This window comes from Vidua macroura, chromosome 3 (assembly GCF_024509145.1).
Source record: "Vidua macroura isolate BioBank_ID:100142 chromosome 3, ASM2450914v1, whole genome shotgun sequence".
In the NCBI taxonomy this organism is placed as follows: Eukaryota; Metazoa; Chordata; class Aves; order Passeriformes; family Viduidae; genus Vidua; species Vidua macroura.
The window spans coordinates 57,373,656-57,394,292 of record NC_071573.1 but is presented as its reverse complement, the minus strand read 5'-3'; the positions used below and the strand labels follow the sequence as shown (position 1 = coordinate 57,394,292).

The 20,637-nt window shown below is 40.1% G+C and overlaps 1 protein-coding gene across 2 annotated transcripts in view; it reads left to right on the top strand.

Moving 5' to 3' along the window:
* The window catches only part of AKAP12 (A-kinase anchoring protein 12), a 30,225-nt gene that overhangs the window by 4,004 nt on the left and 5,584 nt on the right, over window positions 1-20,637 (top strand). The window contains exons 2-3 of one of the 2 annotated variants that reach the window (XM_053973759.1): window positions 5,416-5,602; window positions 16,620-20,353. In XM_053973759.1, the coding sequence (XP_053829734.1) occupies window positions 5,416-5,602; window positions 16,620-20,353 (3,921 nt within the window). Of the gene's footprint in view, window positions 1-5,415; window positions 5,603-8,476; window positions 8,616-16,619; window positions 20,354-20,637 lie in introns of those variants that run through there. The other variant, XM_053973760.1, reaches the window with a different exon arrangement.

The window sequence follows — 20,637 nt, the reverse complement described above, 5'->3', positions numbered from 1 at the left end:
TCCTGGCTTGCTGGCATGCAAGGGCCCCCACTTGAGCAGCAAGTCATTCATACTGTTTTCAGGATGGTTCCCATTTCTGAGTAGTAACTTGATTATGCTACCTGTGTTGTAATGAGAGCAAGTGTGTGCTAGACAGTAAATATTTGGAACTGTCTCTTCTAAAGAGGTTACCAGCTGAGATGTCAGAGTGTCTTATTGTCCGAGTGCCTGACAAATAACAGCTGGGGCAGACTTACATCTGCTGTTTAAACAACTGCGTTCTGGTGAAGGAGCTGAGTCAGCCTGAAAATACTGTGTTAGCAATGGTGAAACTAAACTTATTCAAGGAAAGTCCCTAGACTGTGTCTCTGGGAGCCCCAGTTTGAGATATTTAGTCTGAGGCTGCAGAGTTCCTCTAGTTCAGCAGGGTCTGATTCCTATTAGATACTTCTTTTCCAGCTGGGGAGGAAGAGACTGGTACAATTCAGTGGTAAGGCTTGGATGGCTGACCATGCCTGTGGAGTGACTGGGGTGAAAGAATAAAAATGTGTAACTGGAAAAATGCACTATGGAAATTAGTGTCATAGCGGCACCAAAAGCATGAAATAGCCCCCTAATCATATAGGAGATAAGAGGGAGCTGGTAGAGGGAGTGGCTGGCCCCTTTGGAAGCCGAGGCAATTAGCTTGTGTTTGATGTGGTAGAGGCTAAGGAGATGCAAAGAGGAGCGTCGGGACTTTGAAAGTCCTCCAGGTTGGAAATGCAAGCCTGGGTGTGGTTGCTGAGAGGAGAGGATCGTGCTTCGTGCTCAGCCATTGTTCTGACTGGTCCTTAGAGCCTGGATAAGCTGTACCTGTGAAATGCTTCCATAAGGTGGTGTCTGAAAGAGCTGAAAGGTATGAGACCTGGGAAAGACCTCAGTTTGGATCAGAATAACAGATTGAGGGTAGTGCTTCTTTCACAGGTTGCAAAAAGACATCACAGGGGTGAATTGGGTGTAGAAACTTACTGGTGTTTTGGGTGTTTTGTTTTATCCATTTGGATTTTGAGGGTAGTCATCCATAAGGAGGTGCCACGTGAAGTCAGGCTGACAGTTGGGAGAGAATAGGGTAGATGAGGAGCTGGAAGGTGCAGAGAAACTTCTTGGCTTTATCTGCAGGAGGCAGAAATAGGGTAATCAAATTAAGTGTGCTGTTATGTGCCTTACAGAGGAAGGGCCTTGTGTTTTCTTCACCTGGAACTTGCAGTATCCCACAAACCTCTAATGTTTAGCTAATGCAAAACAAGACAAACTGCTGTGAACAAAGAGTTGGAATGATCCAATTTTTTTCTTTTCCCAAGTGTTGGTGTTTGAAGTTCATTTTAATGGAGCAGCATGTGCTAAAAGCAGACTCCCTGAGCGCAGCAACAGTCTTTCCCAGAGTTTCAAAATCAAAGTTCAGGAAAAATATTAAAGACCATTATGTTAGTTTGCTCAGTTGTTCAGACAGCTGGATCTGGCTATTTTAGTAATCTAATGTAGAATCACTGTAGCAGGATTAACAGAATGAAGCAAAATTAACTCTGGTACGTTTGGGCCTTGTGTGAGGAATCCCTGGAATGATTTGGGTCTGGTACAAGGAATGTTGGGAATGATGGTGATTGCTGGTGGGGGAAGAGGCTGGGTGCTGCAAACCCCTCAGGAATGGTGCCTGAAGGAAGCATCCACTAATTTACAGTTGAGATCAGGGACCTGCAATTCATCCACATGTCATGCAATTTGTCGTGTTAATTTATCCATTTTCAATTTTGTTTAATGGTTTGTTTTGGTTAGACTGTGTTTAATGCTGTCTAACACTTGGGCCCACTGCTGGATGCAAGATGGAGCAGAGGTTGCTCTTGGTTAGAGTGACATGGACAACAAGCCCTGTGCATTTTAGTCTCATTAGCTGGGTATCTGCCCTTTGCTTCCATCTTTGTGGTGAATGTGAGGCAAATATGAAAAAAATACATGCAGGATGTACAGTAATGGCGTGACAGAAACTGGAGTGTTGCTTTGCTAATGGCCCTTTGTTTTGGGAATGAAGAAGCTGAAAGATCAGTGAACTGGATAACCAGTTCCCCTTGGTTTCTCCTGTGTTCATGAGACAACACATTCATAAATTAATAATCAAAGGAGTGTAATGAATGTGTGCCACAAAAAACTGATAAGTGTTGGTAAACCTGCCAAATGTAATGTCTCATTACTTGCAAATAAATGCATGAAGATGAGCAGAGAGATTCCTAATAATGTTAATTTTTGTCTTTTTAAATTTTGTTTTCACCCATCTCTTTAAACTCTGATGTTGTATTTGTCTAAGCTTTACAACTATTCTCAATGGAATTAAGAGCACTGCTCACCAAATTAGATATAATTGGACTAAACTGCAGTTTAGATCCTTTCAGAGAAATGAAGCAGTTAATGTGAAGGAAAACTGAAATTAGTTTCTTTTGAGGACTAATGCAGTGGGACAGACTGCACTGACCCTCATAAAGAGCCTGAGCAACTTTTTTTAAAACACATTTTTTTTTTCTTTATTTAAACTAATGATGCTGTTATGTCCTCTTTCACTTTACAAACTCCCCAAAGGTTTCTTCTCCTTTGCACATGTTTTAATTTGGAAAAAAATACTATTGTTTTATTAGTTTTGATTATTCAATTATTTAAAGCAGAACACTTGATTTGAAAATCTAAGTTTGCCTTCCCAAGGCCAAGAATCACATCAAACTCTTCCCCAAGAGACTGGGGTAAAAAGATAGGGTTATATTGTAGGTCTGGTCAGATTTGAAAATATTGAGGGCTTCCATGTATTTACATTTTTTACTCAGTTGTGACAGATGGATCCTGTTTCCAAAAGTGAATTTAAGTACAGAGTGAACAGGGATTATAATTATACTGGCTGGTTGTAAAAACTGCTTATAGTCTTACATTTAGTGATGTTTTATATTTAATTCTGTTTTTCATACTGGAAGATATTGCAGATTTAACAGATCCAAAAGGTTATCTGCTAGAGCCAGTGACTTCTGAATTTTGGTCTGAAATCACAAATCTTTAGGATTATATAAAGTCACTGTTTTCCTGAATGCACCAAAACTGTAGAATAAATTCAGAGCTGGGGTAATAGTAAGTACTATCATTGTTAATATTTTATCATAACAGTCTGTGCTCAATTTAAAAAGGAGACAAGCTGTACTGCGTTGACGTACCAAGTACCTTTGTGCTCTGGTTCTTTGCAGAGTCCACTGCTGCTTATCAGGCAAATGGTTGACTCTGACTGTACATGTGTGTCTATACATGGGACTGGCTTTAAAATGGTGTGCTGCCCAGGGAGGTTTGGAAAGAAAGGCAAAAAAATCTTTGAATAACGTGAGGAATGCTAAGATATTCAGTGCTGTTGCCTTTCTTGTGACTTGAAAGAATTGTTGGTGCTAATTCTGAGTGTCATCTTGAAATAGTCATCCATGGCTTTTTCTTCAGATAGCCAAGTTTCCTGAGAGCCAGTCAAGTTGAGGTTGTTCTTGTGTTTGCAGGACTAGCAGCTGTCTTTCAAGAATGAATAATTAAAACTTATTATTATTAAAAAAATAGTAATGGTCCTCTACCGAATTTGTACTGAAGAATCTTAAAGCCCTTTCAGAATTAGGTTGTTGTTTTCTATGTCTTGATTTTCTTGCATGTCTTTAATGAGTTACTCCCATTCAGCTAATGTTGTGTGGAACTGCAGAGGAGCTTCCCAGGGTTTACGTGTCTTTGTTTGGTAGTGTGGTGTCTTCATCCCTCCTGAGTTCCTGTGTTTTAGATTTATGGGAAGGATGATGTGAGAAGCGAGAATGTAATCTGAGTGTTGAGCCATTCCGTATTTCTTCTATTTAATATCTGGTCTCAGCATGTGAAAACTCTAAAGCCAAATTATTCCATCTGTGGTATTGGCAGTGGAGCAGAATGGGATCCTTTTTCACGAGGTGGATTATGTGGCTGTGAAAGGCAGCTTTGAGGAGTGCAACAACGCCGGGTGGAAACAATTTGGCTTAATTAAGGGCTTCTGAAGTGAAAATTGGGAACCTGAATGCACACGCTTCATTGCCTGTGGAAGTGGGGTACAGTGCTTCTCCCAGATCTCACCCAGCATGTGAAAAGAATCTGATGATTAAGAGGAAAGCCCTTTTCCTGGCACTCTGTGTGTTGATTTGAAATTCTGTTGCAGCAGGCTAATTACTAGTAAAAATAAATAAACCTTCTGAATGGGGAAATCTATTTATGTAGGGGATGCTGGAAGAGAATCGTCGGGAATGTGGCATCTTCCTGATCCCAGTTTGGTGCTTCAGGCATGTGGTTGTTAGATACCGTCTTTCGGTGTAATATATCTACGGTACCTTTGATTAATTAATGGGGCTTCAATGGCAGTATTTTGGGAGTACAGACAAATCATAAGACAATGATGCATAATTAAAGTTTGCTGTTCCACCAGAGGAACTTCAAACCTTTGCTTCAGGAATAATGGTTAATTAGTTGAAATGGTTTCTGTTGGAAGGTAATAGAATCAGTTGGAGAGCTAGTTCATTAAAGGGTAATCAATAAATTAAAGGGTAATTAAGTATCTTATAATGACCACAACACATTCCATGCTTTTAAAATAAAAATATGCTTGTGAAAGTATATTTCTTCTTATAGGGCAAGCCAGTTCAAATTCTGAAAATAATTAAATGTGACAAGTGTGGAAACTGAAAAACAGATTCTTCTTTTTGCATATATTAGCAAATCTAGAAATAATATTTCAAATGCTATTGGGCTGAGTCTCAAAGAATTGCAAAGCTCGTTCCTCCTGTAAGAATAGTTTCTGCCTAATAACAGAGGTCCAAAAATTCTAGTTTTAATCTCAGTTTCACTGCATTTCCTCATGGGAAATCCATGTGTCTTCTGCTTTCTGTCCTGAATAGTTCAGTTTCTTTGTAGTTGTATTGTTGATGATGATAAGATAAGCACATTAGTAGAGGAGCAATACCAAAGGCTGTATTGTAGAGGGGATTCATTCATATATCAGAGCAGTTATGCCAGACACTTTGAATGAATAATTTCTTTCCATCAGCTAGATTCACCTTATCCTGGAGTTTTCCTTCTTGGAAGAAACCAGTTTCTACACAAGGTTATAGGCCATTTTCTGTAAGACCTGCTTCTTCCACGTATTTCACATGGGATAGCAGAAAGATAAATAGTCCCAGATTATGTGCTTTGGGATTTTTTCCTCATAGTACTTTCATTAAATTAAAGTTAAAATTGCTTGCATGTATGTATTCAAACTGAGAATGAAAGAATAATATTCTGTGGGGGTTGAGGGGGAAATCTGACCTAATACTGACATTTTCTTTCCTTCTCTATCTTTGCCTACTACCATCCTTCAATCAATATTTGACCACACAGGCTTTAAATGCAAGTTTACCAGTACCTGATGTTAGTGAAGACAATTTGAAGGATGATGCCTCACCACAGGAGCCACTGCAGCTGGGAGCTGTTACAGCATCTAAGGAACTGGGTGGGCAGCAGTCAGAGGTGGCTTCACCGCTCCAAGAACCACCCAGAGAGCAAACAGAGTCTGCTGGAACGAATGGTGAGTACAAACGTGTGCTCAGTGGACGTACCACAGAGGCTTGTGTGCTAAATGGGATGAGAAGTAGAAATAGGGCTCGACTAGCTGTCTGCTGCTGAACAGGTATTACTCAGGTGATCTGTTGTTGCTCAGGTGCTTCTTGGGTACTGTTTTGTGGGATATGTTTTCTCTGTAGGAGAGAGTTCATATGACAAATGGCTTGTGGACTGAAGGTGTTGGTATCAGTGGTGGACATCCACCTGTTAGGAACATCTCTGTTTCTACTTCTCGTGTTAGTTCCTGCTGCATAGCCCTGTCCCTTCCTTCATAAGGCAGAAATCCCTTTTATGTTAATTCATTAGTAGTATTAATGATAAATTATTCTGAACTCATGGGAAGGGACAGGCTGATAATCCGTTGGTTTTACCTTGAGTAAAGTTCCCTTTCCTACAGCTTTTAATTGGATTTGCATTGGGACCACAAAACCTTCCTCATATAGGCATGTGTGTTCTGTCTTAGGAACGTCTCCCTTGCCTTGCTGCACAGTCATGAATGTGCTGTTCTGTCTCCTGTGTGATCTGGCAACCCACCTTTCTTGCTCTCATCAGCCTCTTCTTGCTTCCCTCTGTTCCTGTTCACAGGAGTGCGTTGAGAGATCTGCTTCAGCGGTCCAGCTGCCTGCTGACTTTTTGGCAGTATGGCAAGAGGGAGGGCTGGTTTTCAGTCAGAGCAGGCATCTAATGCTGGTGATGAGCTGGGAAGGGATGGTTGACAGGGTTGGAGACACTATCTTAAGTGTCAGCCTGTAGAGTGCCTTAAAGCATGTGTGTTACCCATGGTGTACTCTAGAGTTTGAATCCTGGTAAAAGCAATTCTTTGTCACATCTTTAGATTAATTGCCACAATGCTGTTATCCCAGTAGAAGGCTACCATATCTTATCCTGAACTTTTTGTGCCTTTTTTTTTTTTTTTAATTATACCAGTAGGGACTTTTGACACTATAAAAATGGAATGCAACTTGTTTTATCTTTGATGAAACTCCAGTTCTCTAAAATTTTACTCTTAAGTGGACAGGGATGAGAGGAGCATAGTTGCTAAACAGAGTCATAAAGGAGGAGAAAATACTTGGTGTTTGGAAATAGTGTCAGAAGATTTCATGTTGATATTCAGCTTCTGGATCAGGTAACAGAAAAGGCTGTTAAAAGGGCATGAGTTTCAAGTTAATAGTCAAAGATTATAATTATTTTTCAATAATCTTGGATTGTAGTTTCAGTTGTACAGAAATCACATTCCTAGGATATATAATGAAGAGGTGAGAAGATTCCTCTGAGTGTAGGTAATAATGTGTAACCAGTTGCATGGCAAGATGTGAACATACATAGCATTAGGGATTTGAGTAGACTGCCTGAAAAACCTTGGCTTTGTTTTGAGAATCATCTCTCCTATTAGGTGATATTCCTATTCAGTGGAGCCAAGTCTACATGGTAGCATTGAAAAGGAAAACAGTACTATGTTTTTGCTCTTGAAGTGAAAAATCCCTTTATGAAGGTGATGCAGCATGTATTTACCGGTAAGGATAGATGAAAATGACATCATCTATAGAGACAAATAAAACTTGCCCAGTTGGGCACTGAAAAGAGTTCTTCAAGTAAAGGTTTTATTCAGATGTTTTTGTCCACTCCTCCGGACCTTAGAGAGTCTGGTCCACCTCATCTGTCCTTAGGCAGACGAATAAAGGTGGAGAAGAGGTATCTCTTGGTTGCTTCATGTAGACAAATCTTTCAGCATAGAAAAATGTTCCATTTTAGTGCTACACTTCATGTTCTCCATTCATTGTTTATTTCACCTTGCTGCAAGTCTAAACTCAGAAATAAAGCATTGTGGCACCAAGCACAAAAACAACACAAGTGTTTGCCTACAGTAAAGAAGTGTTTATGATTAAAGGTTTTTTGGTTTGGTTGGTTCTCATCATCATTATTTGAATTTTGGATTCAGAAGACCACTTGAGAGATGACCTGGACTCATTAAAGTTGCCACTATAAAATTAAATTAACCAGATACTCTGGTAAATTGGCTGGGAAGTTGGCTCTGACAGAGAGATGAAGGCTCAAAGTATCATCAGAAATTTGGAGATATTCAACATAGTCAGTTGTAATCAAAATAGAAATACTGTTGCTATTATAGGAGGACACCTGTATTAGATACTGGGTTTTTACATTTTATTTTTTTATATTGCATTCTTTTTTTTACTATCAGTAGGAGCATTAAATTATAATAATACAAGTATCTGGAGTAACATGTTTATGAAACTCTTGACAGCAGAACTCGAGGCAATTTATAAGTAATTAGGTTGTAGAGAATTCCAATTAAAAAAATCCTTCAGACAAATGAAAACAAAACAAACCCAAACCAACCCCACACTAACAGGCAAAGGAGCAAATATTTCAGTGTGGAAAAACAGAAGTGGTTTTTGTACGGTTTTGTTTATGAGGGATAAAATCCATGGGGCTTTTAAAGCAGCATCTGTTGAGGTTGGGTGTGGATGCTTTGTGGGAAGCTGCATCAGGAAGGCATTACAACAGCGGGAACTGAAGCGGGCGGCTGGTTCGAAAGCGGCAGCCGGCGCCTCTTCCCTTCGGGGCAGAGGGAGATAAAGGCTCGAAGCGGCAGTTCCGAGACGGACCCTGTGAGGCACCACGCTTGTGCCGGCCAGCGGTGGGAAGAGCCGGGCGGGCGAGGGGCGGTCCCGGGCGGGGCCGGGGCTGTCCGGGACGGGGTGGGAGCGGCCGTGGGGCTCGGGGTCAGCTCAGCCCCTCCGACAGGCAGACTTCCATCAGGCAGGCTCTCCGTCAGCCGTCCCTCCGTCCAGCCAGGCGGGTGCCGGGGGCTGGAAGCGTCGCTGCCGCGCGGCCGCCTCCCTCTCGCTGCCGTCGACTGGAGCTGCCCCGCGGCCCTGGGAGGAACCTCGGAGCGGGAGAGGGTATTCGTGGTGTCCGTGTGGCTTCAGCCATGCTGGGGACAGTGACGATGGCGGGTAAGGCGGTGTGGCACTGCCGGGTGCCGGCACACGCGGTTTGCTCCCTGGGCTCAGTAGCGCCTGGGCTGTGCGGGCGGCAGCAGCATCCCGGGGCTGCGGCGGTGCGCCGCTGCCGGAGAGCCTCGGGGCCCCGAGCCCCCAGGGTTACCGACTCTGGATTTCTTGGCAGGGCGTTAGGAGTTAAAAGGTCTGCCTTAAGCATTTTTATCTCAGTGAGAACTGCTTCCAAGCGAAGGTTGCTGAAACTTCAGGAAGTGTGATATCTCAGTCGGACGTACGATGTGGTACCTGTGATACAAGGTTTTATGAATGTGGAGGTGCTAACTGGGTGTTCTAGCAGGACGGGGCTATGACCTGGTATCTGAAACTGGGGAATAGAAAGAAAAGGTAGTGACCGCACTGATGGTGCTATTTTACATCAGTCAAGCAATAAGGCAGTAAAATACCTTAAGAGCTAAACTTGGTGAAATTGGAGGGAATATGGAAGTTAGCATCGTTTATATGGTGTAAAAATATTTGCATGAGAGAAATGAAGCTGTTGCTCTATTGCTGTTTTATCTTAACAAAGCAAAATTCAGAGGGGATTAGCACCGTGGCAAGGGGGTGTGTATACCTGTATGGGGTGGGCAGCGGGATCCCAGCCTGCAGTACCAAAAACTTGATGCTGTGTGTGCTGAACTCTGCACATCTTACCTAAGGAATTAGCATACAAGCCACTGAAGCTGAGAGCTAATACCATAAATTATTTGGGCTTTCTCAAAAGATGAGTTTTGGAGGAGCAAAGAATTGAAAGAAAAAACAATATTTTTTCAAAAAAACTTATGTCAAAGAAAGACAAACATACGTCTTTCTCTGGGAGACAAAGTGCTATTATGAAATGTAAATAAACCCCGGGGTTTTTGTGGGTTTTTTTTCCCCCTAAAGATAGCTAATTTGCATCAGAATTTCTCTCAGATTGATTATATGGCTCTAGCTATCTAGGAAATCTTTATTTTCATTGTATTAATAATTACTCTCTTGTATATTGTTTGCTGGAGCCAGTGAATGAATTCAACAAATAGGGGGAGTTTATTCATGCAAAATACTCCAACTTTACAATACATTTCGACAACAAAGCCTGTAGAAGCGCGGCTCCATTTGGAGCAGGCCCTGGGGAGGACGGTACGTGATTTGAATCAGTGAGTAGTGGAGGAGATATCCTACTGCTGTTTACAATAGGGTTTTCATTAAACTCGATGCTTAATGAGCTTATCACATGCTGAGTCTTTTTCCTCAAGGGTCCTCTATTTTTTTTTTATTTCCTTTTATTGTTAGCAATTAAAGGTTAAATTGTTTTTCAAAAGCAATGTCTTTATAGGTCTGCACAGTTTTGATTGTTTGAGGTTTTCCTTATTTAATAATTCCTGTGGAAGAACCTTAGATTTTCACTGCAGCGCAGCTGCTTCTATAGTACATTTCCCAAGAACTGCATTTAGCTTGTGGTATGCATTACCATTTCTTGGAAGGGACAGAGGACTTTGCTTATTGGTATGCAGGAGTGTATTAAGCTGTCATGTGTCTCATTAGTGCAGATGCAGCTTCATCTCCTTTGTAGTGAGTTTGTGATGTTTACATTAGTTTTTATGTGGTCGTTTTGATAAAGAAAAAATTTCAATCTGCTTTTCACTGTTCATTAATCATTAGGGGTTCTCAGAAATGTCCCAGCGTTTACTGGCCTGTATTGCTTATCCCATCCTTGTTGCTAATGGAGCCATGGATTTTTTTTTCCCCTTAAAGACCCAAGTGCTAGAGTTGCGTCTATCTTACGTTTGGTGAATAAATTTTATTTTAAGAAGCAGAACCAAGTCACTGAATGTGCAATGTGGACAGCATGTCTAACCATGAAATTTCATAAATATTTGTAGCATGCTGCTTTGGTTCTCAAACAGAACAGCTGTGCTGGTCTGAGAGCAGTTTATTATTGTGAGTGTATTTAATGAAGAATTTTTAACTACAGCAACTATATCCAAGCCATAGTTAGTGACCCTTCTGGCTTTAAAAGTCTTCTATTTATTTTTAAAGAACTACACTGTTTTCTGATTTTTAGGGCTATTTCTTGAAACACTGAAATGAAAAAAGAAATAAACTTAAACTTGAATAAAGGAAATACATAACTTTTCCTGCTGGAATTTGGGAAGCTGGACTGAGAATTCGAATTTGAGAAGCTCTGGGTTGGAGCAGACAAGTACAGCTAAATCAAAACCTCCTAAAAATAAAGATTTTTGGGGAATGTTAGAATGCTGCAGCATCATAATCTAAATGATTGTGTGTTTGGGGTTTTTGTTTGTTTGTTTTTTCAGTTACTTTTCTATAATGTCATTTTCTGGGGATGCTGCTTTTGCTTTCTAAAGGAGCTCTAAGCCATGAAAAATAACAGATAGTTTGCAGCTTGTTCCTTTTTTCCGATTTTAAAAATGAACACAAAAGTATGTGGGATTTTAAAAGTTAACTCTTCAGTTGCCACCAAAGTACCAGAGAACTGAAGACTAAAAAGTACTTGTTTCAAAAGCTTTGAAATAACAACATGGTTGAAAAGTTCATGAATTGCATGGATGCATGGTGAGATTCAGCATGCAAAAATCTCTGTAAATCCTCCCTCATTATTTAATTAATCTGAAAGAACTTTTTCCTTGCAATGAACATGGCAAATCAGTCTTTGGAAAATTGAGTGAATAGAAGGGAGAAGGACATAGTGTTTTCTATGGAAGAATTGTTTGTACATTGAGGTGGAATTAAATATGGTGTATAGCAGGCAAAGGAAGGAAGAATTCATGAAAAAATACATTGTTAAGAAGCAGAAATGTCACAGTTGTAGTTTAAAAAAATTGAATTGTTAGAAGGATAACACATAATCATATTTCTGTGTTATTTTGTTACTGTGAAGTGAGTAGTGTGTGTAATTTATTAAACCCAACCTTCTGAAACTTGTGATTAAAATAATCAGAATTTGTAGGATAATGCCCAATTTGTGCACTCTGCAGTGGAAACTTAAAAGCACAGATTGGTTTTTGGGTTTTTTTTTTAATGCTGAAGTGCTCAATTTCACAAATAATTCCAAATAGCTACTTTATTCTAAATAAATCTGTTCAGTGTATATTTTTCATAGATATTGTAATTTCAAGCTGTATCTTGGTTTTTGATTACTCACTTGTATCAATTTTTATCCTTTCTTTATATTGTTGTTAATGTTTCTAATGATAATTAGAAGAATTAGTTAAGAGAAAACTGCATTTGACAAATATAAGCTTGGTTCAGATTTTTTTAACGGCCTTCTGTTTGTGTTCTGTGAGTTTTAGAGCAGTAGCTGGTGGTTTGTTTGTGGTTTTCTTTTTTTCTTTTACATGTTGTATTTGTAGCAAATCTAGACACAATGAAGGCAAATGATTGTAAAGTGTACCTCAGGGCTGCAGCATTTGCTTTTGCTCATGCAGCCCTAGTGAGAGAGTTGTGTATGTGACCAACAGCACGATTTGGCCCTAAACACTGAATAAATGAAAACAGTACAAAGTCCTCTGGAGCCTTGCAGTGGCCAGAGGAGTTTGCGAGGTGGGCGCTGGGTGTGTGTCACATCCATCTGAGAGATTGAGAATGTAGGGAATTCATGGAAAAAATCCAGCGCTGTGCTGCAAATCCTTAGGGGGAAAAGTCAACCAACTCCAGATGTTGACATGGTTGACTTCAAGCCCATGAAGTGCTGTAGATTTAACTCTTGCAGTCAGCGTGCATTTTTTTAACTCTTTGGCAGCTACCAGGGGAGAAACACATTTTCACTTCTGGAGAGAGATGAGAGCTGGGAGCAGTTAAGTTGCACTGCTGACTGTGTCTGTCAGTCTACAAAAAGAAGAGTTTAATTACTCATTTTATTTTTAATGGGATGAGACAGGAGTTCAGTCATTCTGAAAGTACTAATTCTCCAACAACTCATCAGCATTTTCCTGATAAAATAGAAATAAATTCTTACAGTGGACTAAGTACCTATGAAATTGTGAAGTCAAGCACCTTTGATTCCTCAGGATTCTCAATTTTGAAAGTTTCTTTCAGAATAAAAGTTGCAGTTATTAAAAACATCAGCAGCACCTTGATTCAGTTAAAAATATTTGAAAGGTTAACTGGTATGTAAGTAGTTAAAATAGAATTTCACTGTTGGTCCTTAGCCACAGTGGATTTTAAACAGCTAGGTGTATCAATTTTATTATATCACCCCTGATCTTTATCACCTCCTCTAGGTACATTTTTGTTATATTCTATTCCTTGGCTAGCACATAGCTTGTAAAGTACAGCCCTGCTCAGGAGAGACATAAGGAAATGTTATTCTTATCAGTATTTTATTTTATTTTATTTGTTTTATTTTGTTTTTTTGATAGCTGTTTGGATGAGCCTGTCTGGTATTTCTTAAAGGTGCTTTCAAAACCACTGAATTAATTCAGAAAGTGCTGGTTGTCTTGCCAGAATACCACTGTGGTAGTGACATGCTGCAGAGCTCTGACCAGGAATGCCTTGTGTAAGTAAGTTCAAAACCTTTCTGCATTCAGAATTGCCCTCACAGTGTTTGGGCTCTGAAGTATCATTAATAAAAACATCACTAAAAATTCAACTGCTAAATATAAACTTCCAGGTGTATATGTTGTGAAAGTACAGCTCGGATATTCATGGCACTGGAGCTTTGTCACACAACAGTGGCAGCTTCCTGGCAACATGCAAGCAAATTTCCTGAATGGCACCTCTTTCCTCAAACACTGAGGAAGGGCATCAGAAATTCAGTTTTAAAAGCATCTTCCAGGGTTTTAAAATGTTAAAGAATGAGACAAAGTAGAGACTGAGTACAACAGCAGCAGGTCACTTAACAGCTGACACCGGAATGTTACCCTGGGGATGAAATACCTTCTGGACAGGTTAAATCCTTTGGTGGAATTGAAGGGGTAGTGCTTGGGCAAGGTCTCTTAAGTATCTGTGCATCGTGAGGGAGAGATGGAAGTGTGATTTGTAGCATAGCTGTGGCTTTTCAGACTGGTATTAGTAAGTGTGTGTTCAGTCAGTCAATATTTCTGTCCGTTTTTTCGTTTTGCACTGTGTTTAGTGAAGTATTGCAAGGTAGTGTGTCTGCTGGATGGACTCACAAGGAAGACCTAATTACTGTCAGCTTGATTTAACAGTTCTGAAAGCTTATCACTGCCTCTAAAGTCTGTGTTCTCTATTTTTATGATTGCATTTGCTATCTTAATGCATACCCATACCTGCAGATTTTGTAATAGTCACAGCTCTTTTCACCTGCAAAACATGAGACATGGTCTTTATCTTAGGGTGTTATAAACACCTCATTTTATAAACAGAATGAGCAAAAACCCTTTGAATGCTTATCTTAAATATTAAGAGATGCCTGTATATACTGGTTTTACATCTTATCTCTTTGAAAATTGAATGCCTCACTTATTCATACTCTTTATCATTCCACTCTTACAGTAGTCCCATTTATCTGTAATACCTGAAATTCATCTTAAACACTGAATTTACACTAAACACCTGTTCTGGTTTGGGACAGAATTGGAAGGAAATTTGGAAGGAAACTTCCAAAGGGATGTTTTCTTAAGGGAATTAGGAAAAAAAATAGGCATAAATAAAAAAAGAAATGTTGCCTTTTTACATTTTTTTTGAAACCTCAGGATTTTCAGTGTTTGAAGGGCATGCATTCCCAGGGAGTGTTTGCAAGAGGAAAGGTGAGTCCATAGAAATCCATATCTTTGGCTGCTCAGCAGTTCAAGTGCTTTCCCTTGTCCACTGCCTTCCTGCACTTCTGGTCCTTCCTGCTTGGACCCAGAATTCCCCACTTGCTCTCAGCATTGTATTTGAGTCTACCTTTATTTAACTCGTGTCAGATAGAGATTTTTGTGTGTCTGAGAGTAAGTGCATTGGCATTAATGCTGGGCTGGGACAAACAGAATGACTCTGTAGACCTGGTTTCCAGCAGAGATGCTGAGAGGCCTGGCTCATTAGGAAATTTTTATTCAGTGTTCAATGATCAGCATTTAGCTTCATAGCTGGTTAAGCCAAAAGAATATTTTTTAGTGTAAACAATCTTAAGAATATATTAAAGTACCTGTTAGTAAATAATTATAAAATATGTGATGTTTTCAAGATAGTCTCTGAAGAAGTGCCTCTAACTTTGTGAATTATTTTATGGAATTATTTTACTGGTGTTTGCAAGAGTTATATTACCAATGGACTAAAAATTCTGGCTGCTTCTTCAAAATGTTTCTTTTGTTTTACCCTTCACCCTCACAAAGGACTCAGTTCAAACTTCTCTGGTCTGAAATGTTTGGGGAGTTAGCATGTTAGCAGAGGTCAGGCTTCTAGTTGAATTAGGAGTTAACAATGTTAACGATTGAGGTAAATAATATTAAACTGTTAGATAAACGAAAAACAAAAAGATTTGCTTATGTTTACTTAGAAACAACCACCAGTAGGCTGCTGACAGTGAAATTTAATTTGCCCTCTGCATAGCAGTTAGAAGCCAGTACCCTTGTAGATTTTATTTTGCTTATTGTGTAGTTAGTTGCAGCCTTACCTGGCCTGCATTGTCTGTGTGCTTCTGAAGAAGCAGCCCTTAATAAAGGGAGAACCAGGTAAGAGGCTGTGAGGGACTTCTGGAGATCAGGTGTTCTGGCAAAGCAGGGCCAGCTGCAGAGTCAGAGACAACTTGAAAGTGGTTCAATTAAAAACCAAATCACTTTGGGGAAGTTGATGATCACATGCTTTGTAAAGCTGTCTCCTCTGCCTCTGGACATTGAAATAGCACATGTACAGCTTAAAAAAAAGGGACCATGTCTTCTTCTAGGGTGTTGCTATTCAACATTGAATATTTTAAAATAATTTTATTTTTTCATCTTTGCACTCCAACAGGTTTGGTCAGAGAGAAACAGTATGTTCCTTCATGGCCTTGCACTTTTGCCTGTTGCACAAAATCTAGGGTCAAGAACAATATTAAACTGAAATCCTGACAACATCCAAGTCCAAGAATCTTTTAGGGTCTTGAATATGCCATAGATGTAATTTACATGCCAGTCTCTGAACTTGAGTTGGCCAGAGGAGCAATAACACTTAAATTATCCTAGCAGGTTGCCAGTGACCTGAAGGAAAAAAGCAAACTGTCCTCAAAGAAAAGATAATGCAAAATTATCAAAAAAGACATGTGAGCAGTGGAGTTTTACATTCTTGCATAGTAGCAACCTCATTCATTTTAAGCAACGTGGAATTGCTGTAGATGGTGACGCTATGTATGTATTGAATACACACATATATTGTATGGGAGAATTCCAATGATTCGTGATCTTCAAAGCAATATATTGTTACCTAACTGTTTTGTAGGGGTTACGAATTTTCAGAAAACCGGCTAATTTCCCATGGGCTTTTTCACAATTTACTGTTCTTTTGGGACAGAGCTGTAAAATAAGCTTTCTTTTTTTCGTCATCATTTTAGGTCAACAGGCTTTTTTTGAGTTTTGTTTTGTTTGTTTGCAGGTTTTTTTTTGTTCGTTGGGTTTCCTCAGATGTATCTATCTGCATGGAAATAGTTATTGAGCTTTGCTTCAGGAATAATTGCATATATTATCCTGTATAGTCTGCAATAGAAATTTTTTTTTTTTACCCAAATTTGCTATAATGTAAAAAAAAAAAATAAACCACACAAAAAGTACTGCAAAATCAGGGTATAGAATAAGAGAATATAAGCTTGAAAGGTGTGTTTGCAACTAAACTGTGGAAAGAATTGTACAATGATATGAAGAAGGAAAATAATTATAATAGTGATAGAACAGAAACTAATGTACTAGTAGCATATAGAAAAGGTACCCAGGTAATAATAGAATATGTATGTTTATGAAAATTGGTAATAATTAAAAAATATATAAAGGTATAATATAACTTTAAATTTAGAAATTAACTGGGCTTTTGTTCTTGTTTAAACAGTTGGACAAACAGAACATTCCAGTGTAACTTTGAAGGAAGACACTGAAACTGTGGAGACAAATCCATCTGACTCGGGCACCAAGGACGGTGTAGATGCCGAGAAGGAGGATGCTCATTCAATTAAGCAGTTGCCAGCTTTGGAAGAAGTTGCAGAAGACCAGGTGGCAGAGCCACAGTCTTATGATCTGGGTTTTAAAAAGGTTTTTAAATTTGTTGGGTTCAGATTTACAGTGAAGAAGGAAAAGACAGGAAAATCAGATCCAGTTCAGCTGCTTACTGTGAAAAAGGAAACACAGGTCCCTGAAGGAGCTGATGATCAAAAAGAAGTTGCCTCAGAAGAAACAGCAGTGCCTGAGGATGTACTCTCTGCAGAAGACAATACCAAAGATACACTGAAAAATGAAAAAACAGAAGATGAATCTCCTAAAATACCAGAAGCAACTGAGGTTTATTCTCAGCCAGCTGCCTTAGCCACTGAAACTGCATCACCATTAAGAAAACTTTTTACTCAAGGATGGACTGGATTTAGAAAAAAGAAAAGTTTTAGGAAGCCTAAAGAAGATGAACAACAGTCTCCTGTGAAAGAAGAGGAGAAGGAAAAAGAGGGGACAACATTAACAACTGAAATCGGTGAAAAGGAGGAGAAACCTGAATCTGAGAAGCAGGATGAAGAGAGGAATGTGACAGCAGTAACTGGTGAAGTGCATGAAAAGGAGCAAAGTGAAGGTGAAACGCAGGAGTCAGAAAAGACTCTGGCAGCCACAGGAGTAGAAGGAAGCGAAGAGAAAGAGGTAGTCAAGCGTGATGAGCAGGGACAAAAAGAGGACCCAGCAGCAGCAGCTGTCAAAGAAAGTGCAGAGGGAAAAAAAGATGAAGATGATCAAGAAAGGAAACTGCTGGAAGTCTCAGAAAATCTTGGTAAAGAGGAAGAAAAAACTGAAGAAGGAGAGAAAGAAGGTGAGACAACAGAGAAGCCACTAAAAAAAAAATCAGTAGTATCTCTTGTCACTGACAGTGTGGATGAAAAATTGAAAACATCCTCAGAAGTCCTATCTGTGGGAGAAAAACTGGAGTCAGTGGAGAAGTGTGAAATAGATGAGAGAACTGAAATAGCCTCTGAAGAGACATTTGAAACAGGATCTGTGGCAATGGAAATTTCTAGTGATCAGCTTAGAAAATCTGAAGGAAGAGAAGGAAATAAACATGCTCTACTTGGGAAAGAGACATTAGAGGAAAAAACAGAGGGAGCAGAATTGAAAATGTCACCCACAGCAGAAGATGTTGCACAGGGAGAAGCTCTGGAGAGAACCACAGAGAAGAAGGAAAGCAAAGAACATGAAACAAAGTCAACTCTCAGTGCTCCTGAATCAAAGTCCTTTTCTACTTCTGAGCAATCAGTTGACACAGAGGATAATCAACAGTCAGTCAAACCCGCTGATGGAGGACTACAGGGAAAACCTGGCACAGATACTGCTGATACTGTCAAACCAGATGAAACAACCATGGAAATAACTTCTGAAGAGGCAGCTGGAAAGAGGCCTCCAGAAGGTATCACAAATGAAGCAGAACTCCTGTCTTCTCAAGAAAAGACTAAACTACAAGGCAGCCCTTTAAAGAAACTCTTTACAGGTACTGGATTGAAAAAACTGTCTGGAAAGAAGCAAAAAGGTAAAAGAGAAGAATCTAAGTTAGGGGAGCAGGGGGAACCAATTCAGCACTTATCAGATTCCCCAGATAGCCCAGAGGAACCAAAGGGGGAGAGTTCTGCTTCTTCTCCTGAGGAGATGAGTGAAATTCCCTCTTTGGAAAAATCTGCAGATGGAATGCAGGTCACTGAAAGTGAAGACGCCACAATTCCAGATGTGGAGCGAAAAAGAGAAACTGTTACACCTTGGGCATCGTTTAAAAAGATGGTGACTCCCAAGAAACGTGTCAGAAGGCCTTCTGAAAGTGATAAAGAAGAAGAAATTGATAAGATAAAGAGTGTTGCAGTATCTACAACTGAAAATGTTGTTGATGAAAATCAGGGAGAAATACAAGAAAATGGGATTGACCAGAAACCAGAGAAAATTACAGAAGAGCCCAAAAGAAAAGTTGACACCTCTGTGTCCTGGGAAACTTTCATATGTGTAGGTTCTTCAAAGAAAAGAGCCAGGAAGTCATCATCATCTGATGAAGAAAGCCAAAAAGTAGAAGAGTCTGGACAGAGCAAAGAAACAGCAACAGATGCAGTTCTTACTAGCTCTCAGGAGAGTGATCAAGGACAAGGGAATTCTTCCCCCGAACAAGCTGGAAGCCCATCTGAAAGTGAAGGGATTTCAACATGGGAATCATTTAAAAGGTTAGTTACTCCAAGAAGGAGATCCAAAACCAGAGTAGAAGAGAGAACTGATGACTCTGTTGTGGGATCTAGCCTGGAGCATTCAACATCGGATGGTGAGCCTGGGAAAGATGAATCGTGGGTTCCATTTAGAAAACTGATGCCTGGACGCAGGAAGAAAAAGTCAGATGGAAAGCCAGAACCAGCACATCTTAAACAAGCAAGAGAAGACATGGCAGAAACAGCTGAGGAAGATTCTGATGTTCCAGCTGTTGTTCCTTTATCTGAGTATGAAGCAGCAGAACAGGAGAAAATGGAAGCTCAACGAGCGAAAGATGCTGAAGCGATGAGAGAACAAACCAGTGAGGAAGAGAGAGCAGAAAAGTTAGAGGAGACCCTAAGGATGGAGCAAGGATCTGAGGGGCTGGTACATGCAGTTGCTGTTGCGGAAGAAAGGGCAGTGAGCAGCATTGAGGAAAGGTCACCATCATGGATATCTGCTGCTCTGACAGAGTGCATTGAGCAGGCAAGAGAAGAGGAAGAGAAAGAAACTCAGAAAACAGCTGAAGCGGGTGTTACTGTGGAGGATGCAGTGGTAGCTGCTAAGACAGTGCCAGAGACTAGAAAGGATGTAAGTGATGACACCACAGCAAGTGAGCTGGAGCTAACTTCTGAAGCTGTGACTGCTCTGGAGACAGCAGAAGCTTCCTGTGCTGAAGAAACCATGGAGGTGTCCCTTGCCGAGGAGACAACTGAGATGGTTTCTGCTGTTTCACAGTTGTTGGAAACCCCAGATACTACAGAGGAAGCTACACCAGTTCAAGAAGTAGAGGCCACTGAACAAAATTTGAAAGAATTGGACAAACAGACACAAAAAGTTCTTCATGAAGTTGCTGAAAGAGTAAAGTCAGATGTAACACAGGTGGTTAGTGAAAGAGCTGTGACAGAAACTATAACTACAACAGTGCAGGGACTTGAGTCAGAAGTGAAAAGTGGTGCTAAAGATGGGAACATTGTTGGCCAGGAAACTGTTCTGCTTGAACAGTCCTTGGAAAAAGAACACAAAGAGGATGGCCCCCAGCCCCAGCAAAGTTCAAGGAGCATTCAGGGCCAAAACGGAGTTGAAGAGAGTGTATTACCTGAAGGTTCAGAGAAAAGTGAAATACCTTCTGCGATGGAAGAAAGCACGGAAGGATGTCAAGGATATTTAGAAGACGATAAAGAAGTAAATGAAGTGCAGAGGACAACAGAGGAAACTTTATCACATGACAAAGAGTTTCACAGCATCAAAGCCATCACTCCCAAGGAAGAGCTGTTTGCGAAGGAGGAGCCTTCCGAACAAGAGAAAATGCCTGTTACAGAGTTGACAGTGGATGAGACGAGAGATGAATGTGTTCCAGAAGGAAAGCATGCAGTAAGTGTTGCATATAAACACAAAGGTTGATTTGTCAAAGTCAGCAAATGTTAGGTTCTATACCTTGTTTAGAACAAGGTATATTTGTGGGTGTATTACTGTCAAGGACCTTCCTTGTGCAGCCTGAGACAACTGAAGTTCATTTCCAGTGAGAGATACACAGATGTCTAGAAGCAGTAGAAGCAGCAGGCACTGCAGCTTGTGTGCAGGGTAAGGTGGATGCAATGCCTGCAGAAATGGAGTGAGAGATGGTGTGCATAGATGCAGAGGTACTGAAGGCATTG